A 21,402-nucleotide genomic window follows, 5' to 3' on the forward strand; every position below is an offset into this window, starting at 1 on the left:
GGGGTTTGAATCTCTCTTAGTCTTAGAAATTGATGACCAGAGTGTAAAGAACTCCAAACATATTAGCTTATATATTAGATGAAATGAAATCTGCAAACAGATTAGTGTCTGAATATTACAACACACGAACCAAAACTGCAGCTACCACTACCAAAGTACAAACTCATTTACCTAACGAGTCACAAGTCTCCTACTTCCCTTGTTGTTTTCCCAGTTACAAACTAGTTATTCTACAGTTTTAAAAATCTGTACTGTCACAAGACCTCTACTTATGTACATTTGATCCGTGAGCCATGACCTCAAAGTGCTTTCTCCAGTGAAACTTGTCACCTGAGCCGTCAGCTAGGGAAGCAGATCACTAAAATAATATGCCATTTCAAAGACCTCCGAGATTCACCAGATAATGGCCAGCTATCAAAGATCAGATGCTGCTGTTAGTTAAAGAATCAAGTCAAATAGTGAGTGATATGGACCAGGGAAAGGTTAAGCAATCTACTTTCTCTAACGTTGCGCTTGATTGCGGGAAAACAAGTCTTTTAACTTTGAAAAATGAGCCGTCTGGTTCCTTGAACAACACAAGCACTTAGGACAAAGAAGGAGAGAGAGCCATCTGCCTACTATGAGGGGAAAACTATAAAGCTTCAAGGACAACAGATGCTTTTGTGAAGACTGAAAGAACAAAAGGTGCTTCTTCCCCTGGGTGTATGTATAGTGGTCGTGAAGGATCTAGTCATTAGATCAAAAGGAAGAGTTCAAGTCGGGAAGACTCTAAGAGAAGAAGAAGGTTCCGGTTCGGCTTGACGCGAAGCGGTTTGATTCGAGTTAAGTTGTTTCCGGTTATTTCTTGTAATCACTAATTGATTCCGGTTTAGGGTCGGTTCTTTCTCACTTGATCACACGTGAGTTGCACGGGTGTTATCAGCTGAGTATAAAGCTGAGTGGTCAAGGTCTCGAGTTGATATAGAGTTTGTTATCAACCGAGAACATTGAGATAGAGAATCGAGTCTTTGCCGTTGTAACGGAGCTCGCTTGTGAGCTGTATAGTGATTGCTGGTTCGATCCCAGCTCCGGAGAGATATAGCGGCTCTTCCTCGTTAACGGAAGAGTGCGGTGAACTCCGGGTCAACAACCGTCGTGTCTTTCACTTCTTGAAGTTACAGTAATCGGTGAAGAGGAAGACGTTTGATCGGAGACTTAATCGGAGCAAATCCTCACAAATTGGTATCAGAGCCTGGTTACCTAAACCATAGGCTTACCGATTGAAGACGACGGAAGCGACTCGAGTCAAGATGACTTCGAATCCGTTCATCAAGATGACGACTCATCCCTTCGCAATGACGATGTTCGACGGCACTGGAGATTTCTCGATCTGGAAGAAAAGGATGTACGCAAACCTCAGCGTGCAAGGGTTGAAGGATGTTCTAACCGAGAAGACTCAAGATCCAAAGGAGTTGGATCCAAAGGAGGAGGATCCTGAAGAACTCAAGAAGCGAGTTGCAGATGAAGCTACGAGATCTGAAAGAGACGAGAAGGCGATGAACTTGATCTTCATGAGTGTTGGAGATCAAGTTCTCCGCAAGATCGACAAGTGCACCACAGCGGCTCAAGCTTGGATGCTTCTTGATCGTTTATACATGACTCAGAGTTTACCTAACAGAGTTCATGCGCAACTAAAAGTTTACTCGTTTAAGATGCAGGATTCCAAGACGATTGATCAAAACATGGATGACTTCCTCAAGATCATAACGGACCTGAGCAACCTGAGCATTGAAGTACCGGAGGAGGTACAAGCTATCCTCTTACTGAACTCACTCCCTGCCAGGTATGATTCCTTGAAAGAAACCTTAAAGTATGGTCGTGATGCTATTAAGGTAGATGAAGTAGCTAGTGCGGCTAGGTCTAAGGAATCGGAATTTAGGGATGCTGTTAGTTCTAGACCTAGTGGTGAAGGCCACTATGTTAGAGGTAGATCATATAGTAGAAATACTGGCTCTGGAAAAGACAGGAACAAGTACAGGTCCAAGTCAAAGGAGGGGAAGAGAGTCTGCTGGATATGCGGTAAAGAGGGCCACTACAAGAAGCAGTGCTACAAGTGGATTGAGAGGAATAAGGGCAAGCAGAACGGTTCTGAGAAAGGCGAAGCTGCTTCAGCCAGAGATGATGCCAGAGATCTTGTGGGGCTTCTTGTAGCAGAGGTTAACATTTCGGCAAGCTCATCAGACTATGAGGAATGGATCTTGGACACAGGTTGCACGTTCCACATGACACCGAGGAGAGACGTGTTCATTCGTTTTGAAGAGGTTTCTTCAGGCAAGGTTAGGATGGCAAACGACTCAGTGTCAGAGGTGAAAGGAGTAGGTTCAGTCAGGTTTCAAAATCCAGACGGAACTACATTTGTTCTCCATGATGTAAGGTTCATGCCTGGAATCTCTCGTAACCTGATATCTCTTGGGTTACTTGAAGATAAAGGCTGTGAGTTCAAAGGTTCAAACGGAGTATTGAAGGTCATCATGGGTTGTACAGTGTTCATGAGAGGTCTCAGGAGGCATTCACTGTATATTCTTCAAGGTGGAGCGACAAGGTCTGAGTCCAATTCAGTAGGATCCCCTACAGAGAAGTCAGTGCTGAGTCAAGATCAAACTATGATGTGGCACAGTCGCTTGGGCCACATTGGTCACAAAGGACTTGAAGAACTTGCTAGGAAGGGATGTATAGAAGGCAAGAAGATCACAGAGTTTAAGTTCTGTGAAGACTGCGTAATGGGAAAGACTCAGCGAGTGAGTTTTGGGTCAGCTCAACACGTGACTAAAGACAAATTGGACTATGTTCATTCCGACTTATGGGGCTCTCCCAACGTCCCATATAGTTTGAGCAAGTGTCAGTACTTCGTCTCGTTTACTGACGACTTCTCTCGGAAAGTCTGGATCTATTTTCTACGGTTCAAGTCTGAGGCATTCAGGAGCTTCAAAGAGTGGAAACAGATGGTTGAGACGCAGTCAGAGAGAAAGGTGAAGAAGCTCAGAACTGACAACGGTCTCGAGTTCTGCAACAGAGAGTTCGACAGTTACTGCAAAGAGGAGGGCATTGTCAGGCACCGAACCTGTACGTACACGCCTCAACAGAATGGCGTGGCAGAGAGGCTCAACAGATCTATTATGAACAAAGTAAGAAGCATGCTTAGTGAGAGTGGTCTTGGTCAGAAGTTTTGGGCAGAAGCGGCTGCTACAGCAGTATATTTGATCAACAGATCACCATCATCTGCTATTGAGTTTAAGGTCCCAGAGGAAGTGTGGACTTCAGTTATGCCCAATCTCTCAGGACTCAAGAGATTCGGGTGCCTAGTCTACATACATACAGATGATGGTAAACTCAAGCCAAGAGCGAAGCGTGGAGTGTTTACCGGTTACCCTGAAGGAGTAAAGGGATTCAAGGTGTGGTTACTGGATGAGCAGAAGTGTGTCATCAGTAGAAATGTTGTCTTCCGTGAAGACAAAGTGTTCAAGAATCTGTCAAAAGATGATGAAGAGTCCCAGGATCCACAATCTGTTCCAGAACAGAGGATGGTGAACCTTGAGCTTGGTGAGTCATCGGGTGAACCAATGAGCGACGTTCAAGGTGGTGACATTGCTCCAATACCAGATGAAGAGGCCAACGAAGAACAAGCCCCAGTTGTTGGAAGTGAAGGGAGCTTGAGTGATTACCTGCTAGCTAGAGATAGGCCTCGAAGACAAACCGCACCGCCTGTTAGGCTTGGAGACTATGAGTGTGAGTTTGCCATGACCTACGAGGAAGAATTCTCTATTCTCATGTGTCTTATAGCAGAGGATGGAAGTTCTGAACCTGGAAGTTTCCAAGAGGCCATGAAGCATGCAGACAGTGATAAATGGCTAGAAGCAGCGAAGGAAGAGATGATGTCCTTGATTAAAAACAAGACGTGGAAACTCATTGACAGACCAGTTGGCAAGAAGACCATAGAATGTAGATGGCTATTCAAGAAGAAGCCTGGAATCTTGGGAGTGGAGGACCCGCGTCACAAAGCGAGACTCGTCGCTAAGGGATACTCGCAGAAGGAGGGGGTGGACTATCAAGAGATATTCGCACCAGTAGTCAAACATGTGTCTATCAGATACATGTTATCAGCAGTGGTCCACCATGACATGGAACTACAACAAATGGATGTCAAGACAGCGTTTCTTCACGGTGAGATAGAAGAGTTCATAGTCATGGAGCAGCCTGAGGGTTTTGTGGATAAGAAGTATCCAGAGAAGGTCTGTCAGCTTGAGAGATCATTGTATGGTCTCAAACAATCCCCGCGTCAATGGAATAAGCGTTTTGATGACTTCATGAAGGTGATTCAGTTCAGTCGAAGTGAGTACGACAGTTGCGTCTATTACAAGGTGTTAAAGAAGACAGAGGAGTATATCTATCTACTGCTATACGTAGATGATATATTGATTGCGTCTAAGAACAAAGAAGAAGTCAAGGCGCTTAAGATACTTCTAAGCAGTGAGTTTGAGATGAAAGATTTAGGAGATGCTAAGAAGATTCTCGGGATGGAGATAGAAAGGGACAGAGTAAATGGGTGTTTGTGGATATCGCAGGAAGGTTATCTGAGAAGAGTTCTATCGAACTTTAAGATGGATCAGTGTAAACCAACTGCTACGCCAATGGGAGTTCACTTCAAGTTAAGTACTCCGTCTGATAAGGAATATCAGGAGAAGGTGGAGTCCATGAAGAACATTCCATATCAGAGTGCAGTTGGGAGTATCATGTATGCCATGATTGGTACAAGACCTGATCTTGCTTACTCAGTAGGATTGATAAGTCGGTTCATGAGCAAGCCGCTACATGAACACTGGAGTGCAGTCAAGTGGGTCTTGAGGTACATACAAGGATCAGTTGACACTAAACTTTGCTACCGGAAGCAAGGAGAGTTCATAGTGAAGGGTTATTGTGATTCAGATTATGCTGCAGATTTGGATCATAGGAGGTCTATAAACGGTATTGTTTACACGGTTGGAGGCAACACTATCAGTTGGAGATCACAGCTTCAGCAGGTTGTGGCGTTGTCAACTACTGAAGCAGAATATATCTCATTGTCAGAAGCTATACGTGAAGGTCTATGGTTGAAAGGCCTTGCTGAGGAATTGGGGTTCAAACAAGAGTCAGTGGAGATATTCTGTGATTCTCAAAGCGCCATTGCATTGTCCAAGAATGCAGTATTTCACGAGAGGACGAAGCATATGGCGGTGAAGTACAACTTTGGCAGAGACTGGATTAAGAAGGGAGTGATCAAGGTTACTAAGATTGCTACAGAAGTTAATCCAGCTGATATATTCACTAAGGTGCTTCCAGTCTACAAGGTGAAGGATGCTCTGCAGCTCCTTCGAGTTTCAAGAAGATAAACAAGTGGTTAGAAGCATCGGTCAAGATGCTAGTGCTCGGTCAAGAGCTCAAGAGTTTGGCGTAGAGGTTAATCTAATGCCTAAGGTGGAGATTTGAAGGATCTAGTCATTAGATCAAAAGGAAGAGTTCAAGTCGGGAAGACTCTAAGAGAAGAAGAAGGTTCCGGTTCGGCTTGACGCGAAGCGGTTTGATTCGAGTTAAGTTGTTTCCGGTTATTTCTTGTAATCACTAATTGATTCCGGTTTAGGGTCGGTTCTTTCTCACTTGATCACACGTGAGTTGCACGGGTGTTATCAGCTGAGTATAAAGCTGAGTGGTCAAGGTCTCGAGTTGATATAGAGTTTGTTATCAACCGAGAACATTGAGATAGAGAATCGAGTCTTTGCCGTTGTAACGGAGCTCGCTTGTGAGCTGTATAGTGATTGCTGGTTCGATCCCAGCTCCGGAGAGATATAGCGGCTCTTCCTCGTTAACGGAAGAGTGCGGTGAACTCCGGGTCAACAACCGTCGTGTCTTTCACTTCTTGAAGTTACAGTAATCGGTGAAGAGGAAGACGTTTGATCGGAGACTTGATCGGAGCAAATCCTCACAGGTCGGGACAATAGTATAACCCTTGGGATCAGGATCAAGAACCATTTCGCATGATAGCTCACGGGAGTTCACATAGTCTGTTCCACCAACAGATTCATGAAGAAATATGTTGTAAGCAGCACGATGTCCACGAGTTTTAAGAATCCTCATTCCAATATAGAACAACTGCGAATCATGGCTCGATTTGTAGTAACGAAATCCAGGAGTTGTTCTTGAGAAACCTTACGCCCTGTTAAGTAAAACATTTGAGAGAATGAGATTCACTTGTTCAGAGGATAGGAGAGTTACATAAGAAGTTAAATCAAGAAATAGCATGTGCCCTTCCCCTACTCAGCAAGTCACAGATGCAACCAAAGCAACACGGTGTAAGACGGAGTAAGCATGTCCTTGCACGATGCCACTGGAAGATACATGAACTTAGATCCTATGTACCAAGTAAAAAACCCTACATAGTTGCTCTTATCTTTTTTTTTTTCCTATACTGATATGTTCTCTGCTATTCTGAACTCTGAAGTAAAAGTGATGAGAACAAAATGGGACCTTGTGAGAAGAGTTGGTGACTGTTCAACCAAAGTAACTCAAGAAAGAAAGCGACAATCCAACCGATGTGCTCAGCAGCCAGGCCACAAAGCCATACTGAAAAGAGAGAAACGGACATTTGTTAAAACACATACAACATGACATGGTATCTGCAGCGACCTTAAGAGAGAAGCCATACCTTGCGAGATTTTGATGTCAATGCCATTTCTTCAACTTGAAGCGACCGAAGAAAAGCCATTACTGAACAGACAACAGGTGACAACAGAAGTACGGAGAAACCAAATTCGAACTACAATAAGGTAACAAAGATATGTTACAACTTACAAGTATCAATTTGAGAAAACGGATAGCAATTTGCACCCAAAAACCAGGTTCAAAAAAGAGTCAATGACTTGAATCAGAGAGTGGAACTCACCTGTTGATGAATGGAATGTATAATCGTTATGGTCTTCGGACGAAAAATGGCCACAATGATTGTTTCAAGAATAAAGACAAGACTGAACAACTCTAGACAGCTTAAGCCACTCTTCGAGCCCCCGGAGCCTCAATTCTTCAGATAGAGAAATCTGATTTGGAAGAGTATTGTCAACACTGTTTGAGTCAATGATTGTAACATCAGTGTTGTCTCTGTGATCTCTATCTGCATCTAAACTACTCCTTTCAAGTAACGCCAATATTCTTGGATCCAAATTTTTCTCCTTCAACATCACATTCTTTTGCTTTCTCCTTAAGCATCGAGGCTATCCTAGGATCTTTTAACTGTTCCTGAAAAGCTAGAGCCAAATTCAAATCCAAGATCTGCTGGTTTGCAGAGTTCGACCGATGTGCTAGACTCATAACCTTGGCTCTCAAGACCACCCACTGCTTGAACAAACAACCATATTGTTATTCTCATCATAAGACGTTCCTGCTTCAGCCTCTTGGATCACAGAACGACATGAGCTACTACGTAAACCTAAGCTAGGTCGTCTTCCACTTTCTACACTTTTGTCACTATTAATACCCTCCTGAGAGCTGCTGCGCCCTATTCGAGTTAGATCGTCAGCCGTGCACTCTGTGCTACGGTTAGCTTCGTTAGTATAAGCAGCATGGCCTGCATCGATACTACTACTTCTTTTAATACTTGAGCCACAACCATCTGATGAACTATTCTGCTCTTTTCTCCGAAAACCTTCTCTCACGCGGATCACTGTGCTCTGCAAGGCATCTCTTCTTGAAGCTGATGGGTCTGTTATCAATAGATGACGGGAAACAACAGCACCTGATAGAAGTTAGAACCGATGCAAATGTAACTAATGCAATGCCCTAGGTACCTGCCACAACATAAAGCATAACAAGTTAGATGCCTTGCCAGGAACAAACTTTAAATCTATAAATAAGTAATTAAACTTTAGCTAAGAAACAAACCAGTAGTGTATGCCAAAGCATGTTAGGAAAAGTCGAGAAGTGCCAGCCACAAAAAGTGCCAGAACACGGTTTTGAAGAAGCTTAAACCCATACAAGCAAGCCCCAATATTCCAGTCTATATTGAAAAAAATATTAAGCTGAGTTAAGAAATGAAGAAACAGCCTGCTTCTGCTCCACATATATGCAACAAAATTTATCTTTGTACCAAGAACAATAACTGCAGCTGTATGTAATGCCTCCAAGCCAACGTGATTCCCTAGCTGTGAAACCAAAAAAAAATCAATACTAATCAATTTATAAGTGTAAAATAACAAATAATGTGTTAGCCAGTTTTCTTTAGTTTGGCTAGATAATGCTAGAAGTTGTCAAGAAAGAAAGAAAGAAAGAAAGATAGATACTGATTGAACATTAGATCTCAGTTTTTTTTGTGTTACAAAAAAAAAAGATAGATAGACAATGCTAGAAATTTGTGTTAAGAAAAAAAATGCTAGAAGCACCAAACTAGAATATCTCTTTTGATATAAAAACCGAATATTTTGATTTGTGTTAATAAAATAGTTCCTAATCCCCATAACAACAAAATTATTAAAATAAAACTAAGTACATTCAGGTTACACGCTCAAAGCACGTAACCAGGAAAAAGAAGTTTAGTGCCAATGTTCCTGTCACAAAAACTATATAATATGATATCAACGCTATAACCATTAGAATTTTAAAATGCCTTTGTTTACATAAATTCATTAAATCCCAACTTTAAGCCAATTAAGTCAAAGTGAACCTAGAAAGGCTATATTAATTTTCAAAAGGCACATATGGAATAATGAAAAAGATAAATTTAAAGATACTGTTTCTTATAAACAAAGACCATATAACATATGTAAAATACGATGAAGTTAAGTGTGACATACTTTTGCAGTTTTTAATAAAAGTAAAAAGAAGTACATTCTTGTTTTGATGCACTAAAAATGTCACAAGACAATTAGTGTTGTAAATTCCAAACAGGTTACTAGGTATGAAGATCTGTACTAGGCCAACTCCAATGGAACACCAAAACATTAAGGATCCAATTGTTTGCAACTGTGCTGACTGTGGCTTTACAAAAAAATTGGCTTTAAAACTTTAGACTTAAACTGACTGTTGCTTTAGAGAAAATCTAAAGCCATAAATTGTTGGCTTTTGTAAACCATTTTTACGTAACCTTTTGAGTTTATTTTTATGACTTTGTTTTGAAGACTGAAGTTCTGTTTGTTTCTTAGTTTTTATTATAAGATTTGGAAGTTTAATTACGTGTTTTATGTTTAGTTTTATAAATATATGATTATTTTCAATTTTAATGTCTTAGGATAAACATGAATGTATAAATATGAATAGATAACTACTAATCTTTCTTGTATTGTGCAGGTGACGCCTCAAATCCTCAAGGCTAGCTTAGGCGATCGCTATATCTTGAGGCGAGATTGACCTCCTCATCGCTTCAGAGCATGAGGCGCTATTTTAACCACAGGAGTGAGTAGTGTTAGACCAAATTTGGTGTAACTGTAACACTATTTACCACACAAAATATTTTATATACATATTTTATTATATTTCATTGAATAATATAGTTCAGTTATTATTAATCATTTCAAATTTGTAATTAAATATAAATATATTGTATTATTTATATTTTAAATTATTGTTACATAATTAAAATATTTTTTTATTTTATTTTCAAGTAAGAAAACACTAAGTTATTATTATCATTTTTTTATTTATAAAAATAAAATATCATAGAACTTTTATATTTCATTTTATTTCGAAATAAAAATCACTAAATGATTATTATCATTTATCTATTTAAAATATTGATTACTTCTGTTTAAGTTATATTTAATACTATTAAATTCACCAAACTTTAAAATAAATTTTTATTTTATGATATAGTTAACCATGTATTACTAACTAATACAAAATTTACTAAAATATATATTGTTTTGTTATGTGTTTTTAATAATCAATGTTTTGTGATTTTAATATAGTATTTTATTTAAAATAAATACATGTATAATTTTGTTAAACCAAATTTATAAATGTAAATAAATTTTATAAAAAATATATTTATGAAAATTTAATAAACATAATATCAAAGTGTCATAAATTAATTATTTATCAATATTAAATAATAAAAATAGTAAAATTATTAAAACAGAAAATATTTAATAATATATAATATTACTTTTGGTATAACATTTGATTTCATGGTTGAAAATTGAAAAAAAAAATTCTACACCAAAACATCAAATTTGTTATAAATTTAATACTAAATTTAGTGTCATAGTTGGAGATGCTTTTAGTGTTTTAAAAGCGTTATAAACGATTATTTATGAGACACTTAGATGCTAGTAGATCTTATGAAACCAGGACAATTACTTCTAAATAACTAAGATAATTATCATTAATATATATAATATAAATTGTATTATTTACAAATTATGATATAAAAAATAATACTTTTTATAATTTGTAAGTGTTTAGGTTGTCTGCTAATAACGTGGTTAAATGTTTTGATATAAATGAATACCTTAATGCTCATTTATGTAATATCTTTTTAACTTTCTATCTATAAATTGTGAAATGGTAGAAAAAAATAAGAAAAATCAAAGGGAAAAAATCACGTATTGTCTCAAAAGGGGAATTATAGAGTAGGTAGTGAAGATTAATTCCCTCGTTAATAATTTATTTAAACCGTATGAACTTTCTCTGAAACTTTTTAATAAGAATAAGAAAGAGAGATTCACTCACTTGATTAAACAAATCACACGATACAAAGGAGACAACAGTAAAGTTTCAATGTTTTCAAAGAAACCTTAAGCGACACTTTCCTCTTGCCCATCTACTTACATGGATAAGAAGAAACCAAACAAACTAACCATTACATAAACTTTTACCATCCCTAATACTACTACCCAAGAAGGTGGACTGTGTGTAGATAGAAACACAGGTTGAATTCACAAAAAACAAGAGAACCGGACAGGTAAGTCAGTACAGTACAGTACATCACTTGGTGTCTCTACTACTTTATGGACAGTTCTCGTTTTTACCGGGACCTCCATAGTAGAAGAAATGACCCCAATCATCATTGTTTCCGGGTTGAACATCATAACAGTTGGACTGCTCAGTGAACGTCCCAAGTCCTTTAGGTGCCTTGAGGTTGTTTGAAGAATCAACCACTTGAATGTTCCTGAAGTAACTTGCTTTGCTGAAGCCTTCTTCAGGGAACCTACCACTGCCCATTTGCGTTGAAGTGTGGTGGCCATCTGCTTGTGAGTTCACAACTTCCCCTCCCCATTCAATCATTGACGCACTTTCTGTTAAGTAGGAGAAGAGGAAAGATGGCCAGTATCCTAAAACATAGCCGTTTCCAAATTGCATCCACCAGTGTCCCTCTTTTGGATCCTGTGACAAAGATAACATAGTCAGGTTTGCTCATCTCTTTCTCAGTTCTCTTTATGGCTTTAACATACCTTCCAGATCAGAATGCTGATGTCATACTGCGAGTTACGGTAGCCAGAGACCGGAGAGATACTAGCTCCCATTGCTATGTCACTGTTTATTTGAATAAAACCAGAGCAAAGAAGATTGTAGCAGCCAGTAGCTTGATATGCATCACTCTGCAAAAAAAGCAAAAAAATGTTAGCAAAAAAAAAAACACAGAAGCATTTGATTTAGACAGCTGTCTAAGTAACTTACAGTCCAGTAAGTGAAGAGTCTTGTGTTATTGTCACCATACAGATCCGGGCTTACCTGTAGTAAAGCAAACACAAATCATTAAACAGAACATGAGAAACCAAAATCATATTTTTACCGTCACTAGAAGCTAAACTGAGTGTGTGTACCTGCCAACCAGCTTCGATGCTGTTAAGATCTTGTCCGAAAGAGCCACCAAGAAGCCATATCTGCGACAGGCTGAACTCGTTCTGCTGCTGTATCTTTGGCTCCCACACATTAATAGTCGCTTTAGCTCCATAGTACTTATCCCCTTCCACATAAGCTATGGCATGCTACATTTTCAAGAAACCAAAAACAAAACTCAGATTCAAGAAAACAACAACAAAGACACAACCACACTTTGACTCTCACCTGGTGACCACTTTGGTTGATGAGGTCAGGTTCAGCAGATTTAGGCAAAGGGACAGTTCTATGCTTCTTCTTGCCATATCTTTTGACAGAACTTGCTCTCAAGACATCGTCCTCTTTAGTCCTCCTCATGGGAATGGTTCCTTCAGCGCATTTGCCATAACGATGCCATAACTGAGGGATATGGGGTTCCTTGTCTTTTGATTTAGTAGAGAAAGAAGACACTTTGTTGTCATCAAAGAGTCCCTCAGGATGGTAGTTAGGCTTCATCTAAAGGAAGTAACTTTAAACATCAGCACTTATTAAAAAAAAAATCCAAATCAAGTTATATATATATATGTAAACCTGAATCTTGTGATCTTTGAGGAAAGGATGATCAAAAGCTGGTTGCTTTGTGATAGGAACACAGTCAATGATATCACCATCTGGGCTCTGTTATCCAAAGTTAGAAACTTTCGTTAGAGGAACCATAAATCTTCGAGATTAAAATGTACTTAAAAACAAATAAACAAATAGGTAAAAGAAAAATCATCATTGTGTTTGTGTAGCAGGAGGAGAGAGAAATCAAGAATCATCAGATTATGATAATTACTAAAATCAAATCCAAGCATTTAAAAGAAAGGAAATACTCAAAAAAAGAATAGATTTGCTTATTAAACCTGAATGCTCTTGACGGCAGGTTTGTTAAGCCTGTTCAGATGCTTCTTGACTTCGAACTTCTGCTTAGATACGCCGGACCTTGCGGCGCAGGATAGAGAGAAGAAACCCCAAAGACATAAACACACTAAGAAGCCTCTACCTAACTTATCCCTCCTAAGATGCTTCGCCGCTCCCATTGTATTCCTTTTAAGCACTGAAAAAGAAGCTTCGCCTCCTCTCTCTCTCTCTCTCGTTCGTCAACACAAACTCTGGAGCTTTTAGAAGAAAGAAAGAAAGAAACCCTAACGAACGAGATGAGCTTGGAACAATAATGTGGTTCGTTGGGACAAAGGCTTTGGAAGTGGTGGGTCTGGTTTTCTTTCTCGCAAGAATCCAACCACACAGCTCAAAATCCAAACTTTCTCTCTCTCCTCACCTCTCAAAGTAGCTTCTACTTTCACACACTCTCTCTCTCTCTCTCTTATCACTTCACTTTCCCCTCTCCAATATCCTTTTTTAATTATTTTTACTCTCTCTAGAATTAGTCACAGTAAAATAATTTAATATTTCTCTTCTTTTTCTCTATTCACTTTTTCATTTTTTTCCTTTATGGCGAATATTCGCCTTTTACTAAATTTTTTTTTATTTTCTACATATATTGTTCTAAATAAAGTGTATTAACTATTTGGCACACGATTTTTAAAAAAATGATACTCCACACACTTGAATATAGATATTACATGCTGAAAATGACACAAAACTAAAAGTATTAATGGAAAATCAAAAAAAAAAATTGAAATAGTTTAGTAAAATGGTAAGAAAATAAGGAATCTGGTGGACAGTCCAAGAAAAATAATTTGAAATTTTAAAGAAGACAATGTGAAATGGTCAGAAGGGTTCAGAGCCAGATTGGCGTTTCATCCACGGTTAATAATAAGAATAATAATATTATTACTGATATAATTCGAATTTCAATGATATCACTCATCACTAAGACAAAGATTCTTTATGCTCTAATCCTCTTCGCATGTTGCTCTGCATTATTTGTTTTTTTATATGATTATTTTTTGTTTTACACGACTGATGTTAGTAATTTATATAATCCACCTCAATTTTCGTCAACGGTGAAAAGTGATTAACCGTAAATCAATGTGAAAACTGAAGAGTAGATAAATTGAAAAACATGCATCACACTGTTTTTAATATAATGAGAACAAAAATTGTACTACCAAAGGAGTATTTGTTTTATAATTCGTTAATATTTGGACGACTGCATGCCCTGGTCAAAGATATCTCTTTCTTTAATTATTTTTAACTGCATGCCCATAATTAGGATAAATGCAAATTTATTACAAATATCGATAGAAAACAACTAAATTATAAAATTTATGCATAGTACGGAAATGAGAAAATTACAAGATTGATAATAAAAATGTTTATAAACATATATAGAGAATACTTTTCTTTGGGCAACATATAGAGAATACTAGAAGGAAGCCATGTTCGAAACTACGCTAGGCGCTAGTCGGGCGGCGAGTCCGGGCCTAGCGAGTTACCGAAAAATTGAGAAGTACTCGGAGATTATGCTGGGCTTAGTTTTAAATACAATTTAATATATTTATAATATGTTTAGTTAATTTTAAATATGATGACACAAGTTCTTATACATAATTATAACTTTTTAGATAATTTTTTGAAACGATCTCCTTTCAATTTATCGAACATTTAGATTTAGGCGTGTTTGATACGAGAAAATCTCTAATGTAGTATATATGTGTTTGTTTTGGGTTAGATAACTAATTGTAACTATTTAGTAATCAATAATTATACAAATCTGTCAATAATGAGTAAAAATAATCAATCGTATTTCAGGTTAAAAAAAAAAAAACTTAGGCGGTCAACACGGGATTAGGCGGGAATTAGGCGATCAACGCGGAAATTAGGCGGTCAAACGCGGATCAACGCCTGGCTTCACCGATTTGGCCCAACTCGTCGCGGCCACCTATCGAATAGCGCCCAGGCGGCCGTCTAGGCGGTTAGGCGGCCGCGTTTTTGAACAGGGGAAGGGAGTTCTTAACTCTAGACTGCTGTTAGTAATTGAGTAAGAAATTTATATAATCCACCTCCATTTTCGTCAACGGTGAAAGTGATTAACCGTAAAAAACAATGTGAACACTGGAAAAGTAATACAAAATACATAGAAATTGAATAACATCACACAGGGATTTTGATATAATGAGAACAAAATTGTACTGCGGAAGGAGTATTTGTGTTTTTTCTTTTTCATTTTGAAAAACGGAGTATGTGTTTTATAATTCGTTAAAATGTGGTAGACTAGACTACATGCCCTGGTCAAAGCTATCCCATAATGTATTTGTTTTTAACTTGCATGCCCATAATTAGGGTAAATGCAAATTTCCATTATAACATTATGTTTAGTAATTAGTATTGTATGAATTGTGATATTTTCAGCTTTGTGTAGTACGGAGATGGGAATGTTTACTAAGAAAAATGTTTATAAAATATATCTAGAAAATAGAAGAGTGTTATGGAGGTAGACAAAACGAGAAGAAGAGTGTTATGGAGAAAAACTTTACATACAGGAGCATCTCTAAAAGACACTCTATAACTTCATATTTGAAGTTTTTTGTTCTTCAAAAGGAAACTTCAAAACTTCAAATTTGAAGTTTTTAGTAGTGAAACTTCAAATATAGAGTATCATTACTCAAAACTTCAAATTTGAAGTTTCACATTTTTATTTGCATTTTGGTCCTTACAACGATATTTTATGATTCTTAAATATTTTGTTGTTTATTATTTTAATCTTAAAAAGTCATATTTTATAATATTTCATATTTGTTTTCATATATTTTAGTTTTACACATAAAACTAAACAAAAACCTTAAAATAAGAAGTTTTAAGGTTTAAAAACATTTTTAGATTTCAAATATGAAGTTTTAAAAACATCTTTAAATTTTAAATATGAAATTTTGCAAGCTTCAAAATGTAGTGTCTTTTTCTTGTAGTTTATTATTTGGTTATGTATTTATATTTACAATTTACATATTTACTGTAAGATTTTATTAATTAATATTAATGTGTTATTTTTATATATGTGCTACTTATTTAATAAGTTTTATAGATTTATATTAATTATAACAAATATATAGACTATAGTGTAAAATACAAATATTTTTGAAGTTAGGTTTGAAGTTTTTTTTTTGAGAAGAACATATTGAAACTTCAAATTTAGAGTTTTGCAAACTCTAAAATAGAGAGTTCTTTTGGAAATGTTCTAAGGGTATTATGGTAGTTCCGGTATAACTGAAGAACCTACCGTTAAAAGTTCCAATTAACGCCGTTTAAGTTTTAACAACCCTCAGCTACAGTCATCATAGATTCGGATATGTCACTGCCATTAACTGGAAAAGCTTGCCAATAGAGATCACACGTGTTGTAACCAAAAGCCACTCGTGAGAGAAGTTGTAATCACTCACCGTACGCGTATGTCACTCCCGTGAGCCCATGACTGGACGCACAGATCAAGGAGAAGGGTAAAATCGGAATAAGGTAATAAGTGGCCAAACGGTCAAAAAAGTGAATAATAATAGTAATGGTATCCAATGCGAAGGAAGGAAGTTCATTTTTTTTTTTGGAAGTTCAATTTTTCATTTTAAAAATCAAAGAAACAAAACATTAACAGATTTTACTTATGCACTTTCAATCAATTTTTTTACCTTCGTTTTACTAATAACAGGGTCTAGAATTTACTGATGCCCATAAATCTAGACGACCATTTCAATAAAAGTGATTGGATTCTTGTCGGTGATTGTTTTTTTTGTGCGATTCACCATAAGCAAAGGGTTGAGATTTGAGATATGCATTCAATTCAATTATTATACAAAACATGAACGAGCAAAAAAGTATATTATGCATATAATGGATGATATGGACAAAATTCCACTGGGTAGCCACCCAAAACTTGTCTTTATCATTTATTTTTATAATTGCCTATTCAATTTAAAAAATGTACATTTTGATGTTGTAGCTTCTGCGCCCACTTGAGCGAAAGTCCAAAAACAAGAGTGAGCAGTGTCATCGATAATCGCTGTTAGGTCACGATATCACAAACACGTATTTGTCTATATAATGCAATATTTATGCCATTATGCATCCACATGGCGCATTGACGTCATGTTATGAGATTATATTGGTTTCACATGTAGGCAATTCTTTATATATGTTTTAAAGTTCTACTTGAAGGAAGACTGATAGATCCCACATTAAGCCCAACTGACTTCGTTTTGGTGACTTGGTGTTATGTTTTAAGAGTTGTTATAGAAAAACTTGTATCAACGGAACTTTTATCGAATTATCCCACAAGTGTTGTTAATCATGATTTCAATGGTAGTTGGACGATTCGAAGTGTACTGGATTCTAGTTTTAATAAATGAAAATCTATTTTCCAATCGCTTTTCAAACCATTAGTCCCGTTTTTTTTTTGAGATAGGATTTTTTTTTTCCATCATGAAGTATTATATTAAAGCCCAAAAGGCCAGAAGAAACAACATTACAACAAGGCCCGAAAGAACAGAGCCCAAACCAAAATAACAAACACACAGACCCATTAGCCATCGAAAATCCAAGCCCAAGTGAAAATAAGTGATCCACGCATCACCATCATCGCCTCCACGTGTCGAGACCGACCACCAGAGAGACGCGTGTTGCAACATGCAGAATCATCATCTCCACCGACTGGAAAACGCCGCCGGGACCGCTGCCCAAAACTCCATCGGAAACACGAGCCACCGATTTCAAATCCAAAAGAAGCTCGTCGCTGATTCATCAAGACCCAGAAACTCCGGATTCTACCGGGACACCAGCAGGATCACCGAAAGCCGTTCCCAACGACTGTATTGGGAATATCGGGATTCGGGATCAATACATAACCGCCGCAGCTTCGGATAGTATCAGTCGAAGAACTCGACAACTCACCCGAACTCGGCCACCAAACACAACGCGACCACTCCAACCCAGCTTGAGCACTTCCATGGAAACGAAAGCCGGCGACCACCACCGAAAAGGAAACGGCGCGGCCCCAGAGTATAAACGCCAGATATCCATCGGACGAAAGATGCGATACTGGAAGCTAAAGACCGAACAAAGCGGCTCAACGGAAACCACTATGCCGGGAAAGAAAGAAAAACAAAGCGGAAAGAAAAGATTAAAACAGAGCCGGACCGACGGTGGCCGCGGTGGCCCACACCATCGGCCAGAATCGATATTCACGGCGGTGTACTTCTAGAGAGAGATCAGAGCCTTTTCTAGAGAGAGAAAAGGAAAAGCCTTTTTGGGATAGGATATGATGAAAAGAGTAGCATATGATGAATTATAAAAGATTTGTTGATTAATGCATGCATGCATGAGAAAGAAGGTGGAACCACAAGCTTTATACTCTTTTTTAGAGTTTTTCCTTAGACCATTCCATTATTGCATTCATTATGCAAACTTTATAAACTTTTAACAAATCAAGATTCTCTTTTTATGTGTATAAATTGTCGAGAAAATAGTTCACGAAAAACGGAAATATTTGAAATGATGGGTAAAAGGTTTATTACATAAAGTGTCATCATCTGTGGTTTGTAGAGCATTTCAATTGGTTTTTAGGTTTTAATAATTTTTAAAAATAATATGCGAGGAGAATATTTTGAATAAGAAACTCCTAAATACTGATAATATACTTTCTTAACCTATATTGATTTAAAGAGATTAATTTAGTTTCCTATTGAATATTAGAACTTAATTAAATAACTTAATAATATGAAAATGGAAATATTAGCTTAATAAATTAAGAGTTTAATTTAGTTTCCTATTTAACAAATTCACCTGAGTACCAAGCACAGATTTCAAAGAATTGGAAAGCTATATGCATACATGTGTATTATTAAAAGATTTGTGTTTCTATATGTAAAGACACAGTCAAGATGTATGTATAACATGATTGGACATGATCATGTGAATGGATGTAAGCTTTTGTCTTCGGGGAAAGACTGTTCAGACATGTGACTTTTATCTTCATCTTCTTTTTCCTGGTGAATCACAGACACTTATGCAAAAGATGGAACTTTTGAATCCAATTTTGACTTGTTACTATCTTTGACACAAAATGTCAAGCGTATGTTCATATATTTTTGTTATTTCACACTAAAAGTCATGCATTGGGTGATTATTACATTTCAATTTTACACCACGAAGAAAATGTGTTTTAAAAAAAAAATTATCTAAACGAAATCAAAGTACTGACCAAAAAATGTAAACTCTTAACAAAATAAAAGAGGCAAATATGGGTCATATCTGGACAAACATCCTTCATGCTCTAACTTACATTTAAAATTTTCAAACATGTTGGGCTAAAGTCTAAACACAATCAATTGAAACCGGCCCATATGGAAGATCTCATTGCCTGTGGTATTACTGATTCATCAAAAATAGATACAGAAACCAGAAGCTGTGATCTGATTTAGAATAGCCTTGCATCTCTATAAAATATCAAACTTTCTGGAAAGTATTAATACTAGGGATAAGGTATCTCACATCGAAAATTTAAATGAACCTTAAATAGTATATAAATGGTTAGGACCAATTCACTTATCACCAATTAATTTTAAATTAGAAGTTCATAATAAATCTAAATTTTCTGTTCGAAAATTTGTTATACACTATCTATGCGGGCAATCACGGACCTAGTGAATATTGAAAATCGGAAAAATTCAAAGAGTACGTGGGGAGTCATTTTAATAGATTATTAATTTAATATATAAAAATATAGTTTACCAAATTAAATCATATATAATAATTTTGTTTTTCATTCATATATGTGATATTTATGCATGTATCATGGTCTAAACTAGAGAATGAGCAAAAGTAAAAAATAAAAAAATCCAACAAATATATAAATTATTAGTCTTTTGAGAGTCCCTCTGAATCAATGGTCTTGGGGAAAAAACAAAAATCTCACGTCTATAATTCCAGCAAATATATAAATTATTAGTCTTGCATATCTGTTTTTTTTGTATTTTGCATATCCAAGTGTAACAATTTACAGTGTCTGAAGAAAAAAAAAACAAGAAAAAGATTGTAACAGTTTCAAGAAACAGAGGCATCCCCTTATCATACAGCTCAGAAAAGGTATAGAAAGGATTTAAAAAGTCAGCAAAATGTCAATATGAATGGGAGTAGTGATTATGATAGTCAGTAAACGAAGAAGAAGCAGATTGAGATTCGTAGGTGTAGGAGTAGAAGGAATCATCAGGAGGGAGGCACATGAAAGTCCATAAACAGAGAACCAGACGACTCAACTGATACATCGGGTAACAAAACGCCATGTCCATAAGCTGCTCTGTATTGATCCTCTGCGACGTCGGAACCCTCCACATCAACTGCCACGTGTCGGTGGAGATGTCTGCTACAGCCACAACCACCGCACTGTTGAAAACCATAACCACTTCTTTCTCTCCCTCTTTCGGTGCCACCAAATCTGTGGTCGTTTATTTGACTTGAACGTTTCGTGCGTTGAAAGTCTTTAAATGTTCCTTTTTGCAAGTTGAGCGTCTTTTTATTATATAGAAACGTGTGTTTGTTATATAAGTTGAGTGTTTTTATTACAATCCTAAAGTCCAAAGTCAAAAAACTTTTGAGACAAGCTAGCTAGGTCTCGTAGTTTAGGGTTTGTGTCTTACTATAAGCCCAACCCATTACTCGTCACATGTTCGGCACTGAAGTCTGAAGCAGCAATGGTTCATTCATATTAAGGGCAAAGAAGATAAGGCCTTTGTGATATTTACTCTTAAACGTTTTCTGAGCTGGAACAATGGCTCTGCCTCATTCCACTATTGTTTACGTATTATTCCTCTTCCTTTGAGTAGATATTTTAGATTCTGAAGAAAAAAAAAACAGAATCTACCCTCTACGATAATCAGAAATAGTTAAGGTCTTATCTTGTGGCAAACAACCACTTACGCGGTGCAGCCCATGCCCATCTCCGGCACGCGCATGCCTAGTAAAGTTGCTAGTGTCATCGACGGGAAGGTTTACCTGATCGGTGATTCATTTTGTCATTTTGAGGATGAAAGTGGGTCGTGGGAAGCGTGGAGGAAGGCAATGATGATGCTTGATGCTGAAGGCAAGTGGGAGTTGACCGATGTGTTAAACTCTAAGGAGTGCGAGGGTGTGTGAGTGGTGGTTGATGATGTCCTGTACTATCGTGATTGTTCCGGGAAGGAGTTGAGTGTGTTTGATCCAAAGCAGAGCTGTTGGAGTGTTGTCAACGGTTTGGAAGATTTTTTGATATTTCACATTAAAATATAATTTAATTAGATTCCATATTTTAATAATAAAAACATAAAATAATATATATTTATATATTATAAATACAAATTTATCTTTATTGTTTCGAAGTAAATAAATAATAAATCATATATTAATTTATGATAATTTATATATGCTCTATCAATCACATTATTAAATATATAAATTAAAGCATACAATTTTTTGATAAAATAAAAATAAAACATACAGTACAACTTATGCAAAATACTGTTTCTGAAGCATATTCTTATTGTTTTGTCGTCAGTTTTACCGATCAAACCTTCAGATGTTTTACAAGGAATCAAAGAAAAATGAAATATGAGTTAACAGTTACAT

At 36.8% G+C, this 21,402-nt stretch overlaps 2 protein-coding genes and 2 long non-coding RNA genes across 4 annotated transcripts; all 4 read right to left on the reverse strand.

The window, feature by feature from the left end:
• Positions 1 to 49: 49 nt before the first annotated feature.
• Positions 50 to 6,828, reverse strand: LOC130498848 (uncharacterized). The gene is made up of 4 exons (XR_008937836.1): positions 6,716 to 6,828; positions 6,538 to 6,633; positions 497 to 6,397; positions 50 to 411 (listed from the first exon to the last, which is right to left on the reverse strand). It is a non-coding gene; the product is annotated as an uncharacterized LOC130498848 (long non-coding RNA).
• A 132-nt stretch (positions 6,829 to 6,960) lies between these two features.
• On the reverse strand, positions 6,961 to 8,387 carry LOC108821692 (uncharacterized). The gene is made up of 3 exons (XR_001944622.2): positions 8,150 to 8,387; positions 7,945 to 8,059; positions 6,961 to 7,850 (listed from the first exon to the last, which is right to left on the reverse strand). It is a non-coding gene; the product is annotated as an uncharacterized LOC108821692 (long non-coding RNA).
• A 2,314-nt stretch (positions 8,388 to 10,701) lies between these two features.
• LOC108822797 (uncharacterized) lies at positions 10,702 to 13,141 on the reverse strand. The gene is made up of 7 exons (XM_018595960.2): positions 12,720 to 13,141; positions 12,406 to 12,492; positions 12,064 to 12,330; positions 11,820 to 11,984; positions 11,674 to 11,727; positions 11,448 to 11,594; positions 10,702 to 11,379 (listed from the first exon to the last, which is right to left on the reverse strand). Exons 1-7 carry the CDS (start codon positions 12,894 to 12,896, stop codon positions 11,002 to 11,004), a joined length of 1,275 nt encoding a protein of 424 aa, XP_018451462.2. The 5' UTR covers positions 12,897 to 13,141; the 3' UTR covers positions 10,702 to 11,001.
• A 6,672-nt stretch (positions 13,142 to 19,813) lies between these two features.
• Positions 19,814 to 20,285, reverse strand: LOC108821715 (uncharacterized). Its single transcript, XM_018594707.2, has one exon. It carries the CDS (start codon positions 20,196 to 20,198, stop codon positions 19,920 to 19,922), a length of 279 nt encoding a protein of 92 aa, XP_018450209.1. The 5' UTR covers positions 20,199 to 20,285; the 3' UTR covers positions 19,814 to 19,919.
• Positions 20,286 to 21,402: the final 1,117 nt, after the last annotated feature.

Source organism: Raphanus sativus, chromosome 8 (genome assembly GCF_000801105.2).
Source record: "Raphanus sativus cultivar WK10039 chromosome 8, ASM80110v3, whole genome shotgun sequence".
NCBI classification, from domain to species: Eukaryota; Viridiplantae; Streptophyta; class Magnoliopsida; order Brassicales; family Brassicaceae; genus Raphanus; species Raphanus sativus.

What these genes read in the sequence shown, in the direction of transcription:
- LOC108821715 (XM_018594707.2), bottom strand. Translation starts at nt 20,198, where the DNA reads ATGGTTTTCAACAGTGCGGTGGTTGTGGCTGTAGCAGACATCTCCACC.
- LOC108822797 (XM_018595960.2), bottom strand. Translation starts at nt 12,896, where the DNA reads ATGGGAGCGGCGAAGCATCTTAGGAGGGATAAGTTAGGTAGAGGCTTC. An exon ending in GACTCTTCACTTACTGGACT is followed by an intron (nt 11,595 to 11,673) that starts GTAAGTTACTTA and finishes CTTTTTTTGCAG; the next exon opens with AGTGATGCATATCAAGCTAC. An exon ending in TCAGCATTCTGATCTGGAAG is followed by an intron (nt 11,380 to 11,447) that starts GTATGTTAAAGC and finishes TCTTTGTCACAG; the next exon opens with GATCCAAAAGAGGGACACTG.